This window comes from Leuciscus leuciscus (assembly GCF_965113295.1).
Source record: "Leuciscus leuciscus genome assembly, chromosome: 15".
Lineage (NCBI taxonomy): Eukaryota > Metazoa > Chordata > Actinopteri > Cypriniformes > Leuciscidae > Leuciscus > Leuciscus leuciscus.
This window is the reverse complement of record NC_138739.1, coordinates 34626890-34638578: the sequence shown is the minus strand read 5'-3', so window position 1 is coordinate 34638578 and position 11689 is coordinate 34626890. Positions and strand designations below refer to the sequence as shown.

The 11689-nt window shown below is 37.3% G+C and overlaps 1 protein-coding gene across 2 annotated transcripts; it reads left to right on the top strand.

Moving 5' to 3' along the window:
- Nucleotides 1-1858: 1858 nt before the first annotated feature.
- jagn1b (jagunal homolog 1b) lies at nucleotides 1859-5540 on the top strand. 2 transcript variants are annotated; one of them, XM_082137637.1, is made up of 3 exons: nucleotides 1859-1987; nucleotides 2886-3055; nucleotides 4646-5540. In XM_082137637.1, exons 2-3 carry the CDS (start codon nucleotides 2967-2969, stop codon nucleotides 5106-5108), a joined length of 552 nt encoding a protein of 183 aa, XP_081993763.1. In that variant the 5' UTR covers nucleotides 1859-1987; nucleotides 2886-2966; the 3' UTR covers nucleotides 5109-5540. The 2 variants fall into 2 exon arrangements, with proteins under 2 accessions (XP_081993763.1, XP_081993764.1); XM_082137638.1 differs by having other exon boundaries at nucleotides 1893-1987; nucleotides 2941-3055.
- Nucleotides 5541-11689: the final 6149 nt, after the last annotated feature.

Below are 11689 nucleotides of genomic sequence, written 5' to 3'. Positions count from 1 at the left end.
AAATTTCCCTTTAAGAATTTGTTTAATGCAGCATCCAAATGTATATAGGTGTGTGTGGGTTGTTTTAAATAAAAATAAAAAATATATATATCATAGAGTTGTTTGATAGGTGGTGATTAGACGAGATTTGTGGTGGCGTCACAATCGTACTACATTGTGGGACATATAGGTGCCTGATATAAAGTAGACTCGCTGCCTCGGTCAAAATCGAGGGAACAAGGGTCTGTCCATATAAACTTCCCTCGTCCACTTCACGAAGTGGAACGCACTTCAAAATGGCGGCGGGGATTCCCCCGAGGGGAAGTGCCAAGCGGGAAGGAAGTCGACCGGAAGTTGAAGCCGGCCGCGTGCCACCATCTTGTAGCAGAACTTCACCTGCTGTTAGCATCCCATTGACTCCCATTCATTTTGGCGTCACTTTGACAGCGAATAACTTTACATCTGAGGCATTTGAAGACTCCATTTGTCCATTATTTATTTCTAAAGAAACACGACAATGTATAAAATGCTCCATTACCTTGTAGCTTACGTTATGGCCCCGTAAAAACTGTTTTTGTAAAAGTAGGCTAACGATTGCGTCATAACCACACGACTCTCTGTCGCACAGTAGAGAGATTACCGTATTGACGGGAGGAGAAGCTCGCGGGCAATCGGGGGGACGTGGAGGCAAAATGACAAAATAATTGATCAGAATACCTAGCAAAAGTTTCTCCTGCTCCTAGCTCGTGGATACCTCCTACTCACGATCTCCGTCTCTGCAAGATTCGGAAGGGAATGATTCAGATTTCTCATGCCACAGCCACTAGAAGACAGACGGGTTGCTCACGTCACATCTACGTCGTCAAGCTCAGTTTGAGGCCCTGTCCACACGGAGACGCGTTTCGCTGTATACGTATACATTTTTTATCGTATTGGTGTTTCGTCCACACGGATCCGGCGTTTTCGGAGACTGAAACCGCTATTTTTTGAAACCGGGTCCCAAGGTGGATAAATCTGAAAACGCCGCCCTTGCGTTTTCGTGTGTACGGCCAATCCGTATATTTTGCGAAACGATGATGTCATCACACCAAGTGTCAACTAGTCAGACACCGTTAAGTCACAGCAACTACATTTATGGTTTTTCATATTGTTCAACAAAGTTCTTGATTAAAAAAGAAAAAAGAAAAAAAGAAGCTACTGTGCCTAATATTATTGTTGTATACAGCGCGCAAGGTTTATGCGCGAGCTCCAAGTCTTCTTCTCCGTTTTTAGTGTATGTCTGAGGCAGAATTACAGCGCCACATACTGGTCTGGCATGTATACTACATCGTTTTGAGTCGGTTTCAGTGGTTTCGTGTGTACGCAGATATTTCTGGGAACGGGAAAAAAAAATATCGGATAGGGAAAGCTCTGACTTCGTGTGGATGTGGCCTGAGTCTGCGCGTCAGGAACGGAAGTCCTAAAAAATCGCTGAAAATGGGCTTCACTTGCCTCAATTGAGTTCCAATGAGATGACTCTGTCCATTTCTTATACTGTCTATGGGAAGTGCTTAGGGAAGTTCGCAAGTGCGTGTCTTAAAGTGGACTGGAACGCAGCACAGCTTTAAAAGGTTTAGGCAGGTAAGGTTGAAGTTACTTTGCCTTTGACAAAAAAAAAAATAAAAAAATAAAAAAAACACGAGGGAAGGATTTTTTCCAGGACGTGAGAGAAGGATGAGAGTTAAATAGACCTTAAACAGACCAACAAAGAGCTTAGAATGACACAAAAGTTTTACATATTTTCCCGATTGATTTAACCAATGTAATGCATAATTTAATAACCAAGTGTGCGTATCCTTTGTATCAATCCTCTAGATGCAAATCTCGAAACTATTTTCATAAGCATTAGTCGTTCCACTCCGCACCAGTGAGGGCGATATTGAAGTATGTCCAAACGAACGCACATGTAGAAGAAGAGCTACTTTTACTGTGTCTGAGTATATGAAGTTGTTTGCTGGTTCAAAATAAGGTAGGCATTTTATACTATGTGTGTTCATAAGTTTGATATATATTAGTGCGCGTCTGCTCGTTTGTAAAGCCGATTATGACTGTGAATGAACATGTAACGTTATGGTTTCTGTATGAAATGAAGTACTGTATCTGTAGGAAGCGTCAGCAAAAGCCGTAGAAGTTGGCTTGAGTGACAGATAGTTGTGATCTTTGTTTTAGAATCAGAAATACCTTGACAATCAGTAATATTCAATAATAAATCATACTATGCGTGGATTTATTTAGGATCAACTTAAGCTGTTTTACGGATCAGTACAAGGTCGTGAAGTCATGAACAAACAAAAACTACAATGAAGTTTAAAAGTACTTCACTAAAGCAGGATTCTCAGTATGATATTTAGCTTTCGGAAATAGAAAGAGTATTTGTAGTTTTTGCAATAACAAGCTATAGTTTGGTTAAAGTCATATGAGACAAAAAGGTAAAGTGAAGGATTTACGGAAGCGTAACGTTACATTGCATCCATAGTGCCATTCTTTGTGAAATAATCATTTAGTCAAAAGTATAGGCTACAGTTATCGCTGTAAGTTACAAAATGATAAGTTTATTCCATGGTGAGATACTATTTTTTATCATGTACTTGTATTTTTTCTAATATAAATGTATACGTGAAACCCAAAATATATTAGGCAGAATGAGTCACGGTCACCATTTAACGTTACGTTACTTGCACGTTTGAAAAAATATGGAAAAGTGTCACGAGCCTGTGAACCTCCAGCCTCTATTCGTGTTTCTCGGGTAACTTTTCTGTCTTTCCGTGGTTTAGTAACGTTACACTTTGGTTAATTTTGTGTCCTTGCAACATGTGCGCTTGGCAAACTGCAACGCGAGTGAGCTGTTCGTGTTTTGCCTCATGTAGACTTTCACACAGAAGAAGTGAGTGAGGTAAATTCCGAGGTTTACCTTTACCTCAGGTTGTCTTCGACGGTGTTGGGTTGCCATGGCATCACGAGCAGGGCCGCGCGCCACAGGAACGGATGGCAGCGACTTTCAGCACCGCGAGCGCGTGGCGGCACATTATCAGATGAGGTACGTATGTTGTGAACCGGAGTGAATGTAATGTAAACAATATGATTCGTAGTAATATTTTAATCTTGTATTTACAGTGTCTCTTCCGCGTATTGTTTTTCCTGTTGTACAGTACTTTTGAACTCTTGAAAACAAAAAGCGCCTCAGAAAATCCATTTACTACTACGTAACGTTATCTGTGCGTTGTACTGTATTTCTAAGTAAATTGTAAGTTTTTCCTTTTAGAATGTGCTTAACGTTAGTACCTTGGAACCAATGTTATCATAGTTGTGCATTTTTAAGTTAATTTTTTATTTTAATATCGTTTTCAATTTTGCTGTACATTTCATTTTTAGTTTTAGTTAGTTTCATTAATGGTTTAGTTAGTTTTAGTTTAGTTTTTATGAACACATTTCTATTTTGAGGTTTAGTAATTATAGATTAGTGGAGTTAACAGAACACTATGTAGACCAAAGCAAGACTTTTCATTTCAGCAAAGTTTAATGTTTCCACTGTTTACAGTTAACTCTTGTGCAGACATCTTAATAATAAAAATAAAATAATGGTTTGAGATTGAACAAAGAACTAAATAAATGCGACTTAAAAATGTATAAAAGTAAAACATTATGAAAAATCCAGACACACTCATTCATATTAAACATCATGCCTAGTTTACTTTTTTCAGCTGTATTATGTAGTATTGTGACCACTGGCACATAAAATAAAAAAATAAAAAACAGTTTGAGTTATCTACAGCAAACACAACCTGCTGTGAAGCCAGAAGTGTCTATGCAGTGTGTGTCCTGGTATTCCCTACGTTGTGGGGAGGGTCTCCACATGGATAATAATATTATTAGCAGTAAATGTTTTATAATATGTAATATCATATAATATAATGATAATAATAGCACCTTTCAGCCTGACACCATCATGAAAACATGAAATCTCAAACACAGTAGTAGTCGAGCTACTACTATGAGCTGTTGCACTGCACATGCGTCTTGCATTATCAAAACGCTGCGCTCAAGTTAAAGGGGTGGAATAAGGCCCTTTTCACAAGATGTAAAATAAGTCTTTGATGTATGTGAAGGTTTAGCTCAACATACCACATAGATATTTTTATATAGCATGCTAAAATTTTCACTTTTTGAGGGTGAGTAAAAACACAGTTTTTGTCTGTCCCTTTAAATGCAAATGAGCTGCTGCTCCCAGCACAGGGGGCGGAGCTTCAAGAGCTTGTGTCCTTTAACTTCACACAGACATGCACTTAAAACCGCTGCTTAGGACTAGCAATGTGTTCTACGTTTACGGCCCTTCATTGAGCGGGAACCTTGCTTGACCTTCCTTGGAACTTGGGATAATCCACTTGTAGTCCTAGACAAAGTACTGCAATTATTTAAAATTCATCTATGCTCACAAAACTGTTATATTAAAATAAAAAGGTAATAAACTTGCATGATTATTAACATGTTATCCAATAAATTAAGACATGATGGATGGGGCATATTTAGGGAATGACCCCTTAAAACTACTAATCTATTACAGGATTAATCTCTGAAGTTACAAAGTTCCTCTGATCCTGTTGAACTGACCCTTCTCAATCCCCCCCAGTGTGGCCCTGAAGTCTGAGATCAAGAAGCTGAACATCGCTCATGCAGTGGTCTGGTTTCTTGTAGCAGCACAGGTGGTGGTCAGCCAGCTGAACCTGGTGTCCCATAAAGTGGTGGCCTCTCCGTACCAATGGGAGTACACGTATCTTCTGAGCATCATACCCACAGTCTTCAGCTTCATGGCGTTGCCGAAAAACAACATCAGCTACCTGGTCATCTCAATGATCAGCGCCGGGCTTTTTTGTGTCGCTCCTATTCTTTATGGAGGGATGGAGATGTTTCCTGTGGCTCAGCAGCTTTATCGCCACGGCAAAGCTTATAGGTTCATCTTTGGCTTCTCTGCCGTGTCTATAATGTACTTAGTCTTGATTATTTCAGTTCAAGTACATGGCTGGCAGATCTACTACAGCAAAAAGCTGCTGGACGCCTGGTTCACCAACACACAAGAGAAAAAGAAGAAATAAGAGACTGCTGGAGAGTAAATGTCTTGTCAGCTTCTTGTTCGTGTCTTTGTTTCCTCCTCCTGAGGGCTCTTTGATCACATACGGTTTTATGATTACCTGACTAACTAATTTGAGACTAAGAAGAGATCAGATTTGTTAAACCAGGATCTTCTGTTCTTCTCATCCACTGGCTCTCGGCCCAGATTCTGATTAGGTTTGAACTGCTGCCTTTGTAATCTCTGTCTGTTTCCACCACGTTTTCCACATGCTGTTTAACAGATCCTGTACCTCAAATCTTATCCACAAGGGAGCCAGTGGGATCCAGACGATCCTGGGAAATATATCTTCAGTTATGAAACCCACTGCAAACTAATCCATTTACTACAGTAATGTATGTAAGATAGTCTGCTCTTTTCCACGAATCATCTTACAATAAAATTAATACAAAATGTACATTTTTGTCAGTTTTTCAATATTTACACGTGATCTTACTGAATTTTATATTGGCTAATTTTAGACCCTCCTTTTTTCTCTTTTATATATATGATTAAAAAATATTCCCATTCTTTCCACTGAACAACCTAAGGGTATTGTTTTCTAGAAATGGTCAGCAGATAATTAACTACGGTTTGTGAGGTAGTAGAGTTCACATTGGGTTTATATATTTGCTTCAGATTTGCAACTCTTTTTATAAGAAGCCATAATTTGTGACTGCAATGGTGTTAATAATGTAATCCAATAAATTAATTTGAATCAAACTAGCCTATAATAAATGAATGAGTCCATCAGACGTACCAATTTCCACAAACTCTTTAAACTGATAACGAAAATAACAAACTTCGATCTAGATGAGTTCGAGATATTTGAGCTTTATTATAGTTTCAAGTTGATGCATGAGACTGGCTTTTGCCAGACTATTTCTTTAGGTCTCATCCTTTTAAAGCCCTTTTGTAGCCAGGATGTGAGTGGATAACAGCTGAGTTGATGTGAAGGTTTCTAGGTAAGTGCATATCCTCCATCACTCTCATGGATGCACGGGTTCTGAGCTTTATTAGCTTACACAGATTAACTGTTTAACCTTTGCACCTCTGTCTTATTCCTTTCCTATGGACGTTCTTGTGCAGCACATTTCTGTCATCATTCCAAATACACTGTCATAATCTCACAGTCCGTTTTCAACATTAAACCATCGAATTGATGTATCTGCATTTAAAAAAAAAAATGCTGGTTTCAGCCTGTTGGGTTATTTATTTAGTGGTTTAAAAATAAATAAATAATAATTTAACCAAGTGATGTTTTCTTTCCACACATTCCCATTGGCTGCTTCGGTTACATTCTAAGCTGTTAAAAAAAAAAAAAAATTTTTTTGATTGAATACAAAATATTGTATTTGATCTGATCCTGTCCTATTTTATTTTTTATTTAAAATGAAAAACCTTCAATATCAGGTTGACTGACCCAGCACCATCAAAAAACAACCCAGCAAATGGGTTAATGTAGTTTACAAGCTGTTTAAATTTCGATAAAACTATAATAACAAGTTACAACCATTATATACCCTTGCACTCCTCCTTTGAGAAATATAGACCTCGTTTGTGAAGTGGAGTTGTTCGTGACGTCGAGGAAAACCAATTGACCTCCTGACAGGAAAATACTCGTCTCGTCTGAATGTTCACGTAATCCAGCACGTGCATTTAGGCTACTAATTATTTCTGTACTATAAAGACAGAAATGTTTCTATATTATGATAGTTTACTGCTTTTTTGCAGTATAGAGAGATTCGCCGTTAATTTGCCTGTTGTTCAATGGCGTATCTGAAATGCGTGAATGCTGACAAATTTGCATCTTAACACAGGGCTCACTTTGAATAACAAAATGAAATTGAGAAAAAAGTAATTCATCTTTAAAAGTGTGACATACGTAAATCTTTTACACAATGAAGTGTTTATTTGGACGTGAATTCAGTTTGTTTGTCATATCGTGACTGTGATTGTAATCGCGTGCGCCTGCTTTGAATCTCTCCATGTTCTTCACAGATTTATTATTCTGTGAAGACATATAATGACGTGTATACAAATATTAATTTATTCACATACTATTTGGCCCATCTAGGCACATTTGACAAGTTAATTTAAAATCCTTAAAGGGATAGTTCACCCCAAAATAAAAATCATTTACTGACACTCATCCAGAGATGGATCTGACTTTTTCTTCAGATGAGGTTGGTCATCTGAAGAAAAGGTCATTTATATCTGGGATGGCATGAGAATGAGTAAATCAATGATTTTATTTAATAGTTAGGCCTGCATGACACTTATAGTTACTAATGCCTGTGTAGGCCTTCTTGTAGGTTCTATTATTATTTTAGTTCAACAGTACATTGCAGTCATGTAAAATGTTATCACTGTCAGGTTTAGTGGCACGTAATGATTTAAATAATTTTGCCATCCTGTATACTTAAAGCCAAGTAATGATACCACCTGCCTGACCCATGTTTCTTGTCATTTTTGCAAAACATTGCCCTTTACCGTGTCCATAGCTTTTTTTCCCCATAGAAATGCAAATATATCATGTCAAACTCAACATCTGAGATCCTCCTACATAAGTCATAACCAGGCATGCTCGAGAACCAGATCATTAATGGGGAGATGATGGATCGCTCCGTTCTGCTGCTCATATTTCTTTCAGGTAAGTTATTGTAACATTACAGATTAACTTTCAGAAAAATAGATTTTTACCTATACATATGGAGACCGTGCTCTATATAACTCTAATTATATTTATATATTCTATATTAACATAGCTCTTATGAAATTATACACCTGTTTTATAAATGTGTAAACTGCAATTCAAATGTTTGGGATCGGTAAGATTTCTTCATGTTTTAAAATAAGTCTCTTATGCTCAAGGCTGCATTTATTTATTTTTATTAAAAAACTGTGATATTGTGAAATATTATTACAATTTAACATAACTCTTTTCTATTTGAAAGAATATATTTTAAAATGTAATTTATTCTTGCAATCAAAGCTGAATTTTCAGCATCATTACTCCAGTCTTCAGTGTCACATGATCCTTCAGAAATCATTCTAATATGATTATTTGATGCTCAAGAAACACTTTTTATGTTGAAAACTGGTGTATAATTTTTTTTCCCCAGGATTCTTTGATGAATTGGAAGTTCAAAATAATGTTTTGTAACATTATAAATGACTTTACTGTCAATTTTGATCAATTTAATGCATCCTTGCTGAATAAAAGTATAAATTTCTTTAAAAAAAGAAATCTTACCCACCTGAATTTTTGAACAGTACTGTAATGTTAGAAAAGCTTTCTGTTTCAGAAAAATGCTGTTTTTTTAAAAGAAACTTTCTATTCATCAAAGAATTCTGAAAAAATCGTATTAAACTCATTTCAACATTGATAATAATAATAAATCATCATATTAGACTGATTTCTGAAGGATCATGTGACACTGAAGACTGAAATTAAAATAAATAAGTTATTTTAATAATATTTCACAATATTACTGCTTTTTATTAATTAATTAATTAATTTTTAATTAAATAAATACAGCCTTGATGAGCATTAGAAACTTCTTTTAAAAATATTTTTAAAAACTCACCGATCGCAGTATGTTATGTTATATATTATTTTAGTGTGCTATTAATTCAAGATCATGGCAAAAATTCCATAGCTTAAAAAATTACATTGAATCATTTAACAAAAACATGTTAGTGTCAAAGCAGAACCATCTCGATTTGACTATTTTTATTTTATAATTATATTCATATTTATTTGATTAAGGTTTAATCAATTTATTTGATTAAGGTAGGTGAGACGTACATAAATGTAACGTTATTTGAATGCCAAGACTTTAATAGCCCAAATAATTTTATGAAATATTCAGTTCGGCAGTTTTTTTTATTTTATTGGCTGGCATCCTAATTTGGATTGTCCAGGTTAGGCTGATTTGCATGTGTCACGGTCATTTAAAGAAGTATGTGCAGGAATTTCACTTGCAAATGACCTCAAGGTGCAGAGCTGTCATGGGGTGGTCTATCTCTATAGTATACTGCACTTATTGGGCCAGGGAAAAAGCGGCCCACCCATACAAATATTGTCTTGGCCCTATCTGGGTGCATTACATAAACGGCATATAAACTGTCAATAGGATAGAGCTTTCATTATTTAAAAGGGTTTACAAAACAATAGGCCTATTTGAAATCCCATTGTACCAAAAAATTTTTGCTGATCCTAATCAAATTGTTTCTTCTTTTTGAACAGCATTTACAAATGAGGCGTCACTACAGAATACAACTCTGATTGCTGAAAATGGAACAACTGCCAGTTCCTACGCAAATACTACTACACCTCTTACTACCACTACCGTCACTTCCCCAAACACCACAACATCTGCTACTACAACCATCCCGCCAACAAATACAAACACCACTACCACGTCTACTACCACTCCTACTACCACTACTACCATTCCTAATACCTCTACTACCATTCCTACTACCTCTACTACCAATCCTACAACCACTACTACCACTCCTACTACCTCTACTACCATTCCTACTACCACTACTACCATTCCTACTACATCTACTCCCACTCCTACTACCACTACTACCATTTCTACTACATCTACTCCCACTCCTACTACCTCTACTACCACTCCTACTACCACTACTACCATTCCTACTACATCTACTCCCACTCCTACTACATCTACTCCCACTCCTACTACCTCTACTACTACCACTACTACCATTCCTACTACATCTACTCCCACTCCTACTACATCTACTCCCACTCCTACTACATCTACTACCAATCCTACAACCACTACTACCACTCCTACTACCTCTACTACCATTCCTACTACCACTACTACCATTCCTACTACATCTACTTCCACTACTACCATTCCTACTACATCTACTCCCACTCCTACTACCTCTACTACCACTCCTACTACCACTACTACCATTCCTACTACATCTACTCCCACTCCTACTACATCCACTCCCACTCCTACTACATCTACTACCAATCCTACAACCACTACTACTACTACTACTACTACTACTACTACTACTACTACTACCATTCCTACTACCTCTACTACAACTCCTACTACCACTACTATCATTCCTACTACCTCTACTACCACTCCTACTACCACTACTACCATTCCTACCACATCTACTACCACTCCTACTACCACTAATACCATTCCTACTACATCTACATCTACTCCCACTCCTACTACATCTACTACCACTCCTACTACCACTACATCAATTATCATCCCTAACCTGCTTTTAACCACTCCTAAACCTACAGGTACGCATTGCAGAGGTGTTCTCTGAAACCACATGTCAAACTCAGCTCCTGGATGGTCACTGTCCTGCAGAGTGTAGCTCCGACCAGCTCCAAAACACCTGCCTGGAAGTTTCTAGTAATCCCGAAGTCCTTGATTAGCTGGTTCAGATGTGTTCAATTAAGGTTGGAGCTAAACTAGATAGGAATCCTCCAGGAACTGAGTTTGTCATCCCTGCCTCAAAACCAGGCCTGTAAGACCATGGGTGCGTCTCAATCAGCTCCAGAGTTGTGAATCAGTATGTCGTGTACAGAAATCCGGGCCCTGGTAAGGACCCTAGTCACTACACAATGGGACAATGATTACTCCATGTCCGGCGACGTGACTACGTGCAACGTCAACGTACAATATCGTAGAACATTACCGCTGGTATTAATCAACAACAGGCAGGACCGATATCTTTATAATATTATTTGTTATGCTGTGTAAACACATTGTTCAGTTACATATCCTTACAATATTTCAGCCGAATATTAATTATAAATGTTAACTAGATGTGTTCATTACCTGTCTAGCAATGTGTGTTTATGCTGACATATAATAAAAAACGGTTTGTCTTTTCAAATCTTATAAATCAGTATATCGAGTGAGTTGGCTCTTGTGTTTTATGTTTCGCGCTTCAGGAATGTGACATAATTTCTGGTAAGGGAGCATAGTGAGCATCAATGCTCCCTGCCTGGTTTTTGCGGTATACATTGTGGGCTTTGTTAGGGAGCGAACTGGAAGGATTTTGCGGGTCGCGACTGAGACAGCCCTTATAATGACCGACTCCCTGATCAGTGTCCTGACTACTGAACTAGGGAGCTGATTGAGATGCACCCCATTTCAAGTTTTGGTCCAGGATGACGTTGATATAACAGTACCCAAAATGATTTTGTTGCAGGTACTACTACCTGTCCAGAGGAAACACTCAACGGTTTGACCTTTCCACTCACTGTGATCGGCCAGATTAATTACTCAACACAGCTATGCCCTCCAGGAACAACCAGTGGTATGTTATATTATAAAGTAAATAAATAAGCATGGTGTATAATACATAAGAAACCCCAATATGTTTTACACTAACTGTACCAAAGTGTGGGATCAAAAAGATTATTATATATATATATATTTTTTTTAAGAAATTAATACTTTTATTCAGCTAGGATGTATTAAATAGCAAAATTCAAAAGTAGTAGTAATACAAAAAATTGTACCAAAAAAATTCACT

What these genes read in the sequence shown, in the direction of transcription:
- jagn1b (XM_082137637.1), top strand. Translation starts at nt 2,967, where the DNA reads ATGGCATCACGAGCAGGGCCGCGCGCCACAGGAACGGATGGCAGCGAC. An exon ending in GCGGCACATTATCAGATGAG is followed by an intron (nt 3,056 to 4,645) that starts GTACGTATGTTG and finishes AATCCCCCCCAG; the next exon opens with TGTGGCCCTGAAGTCTGAGA.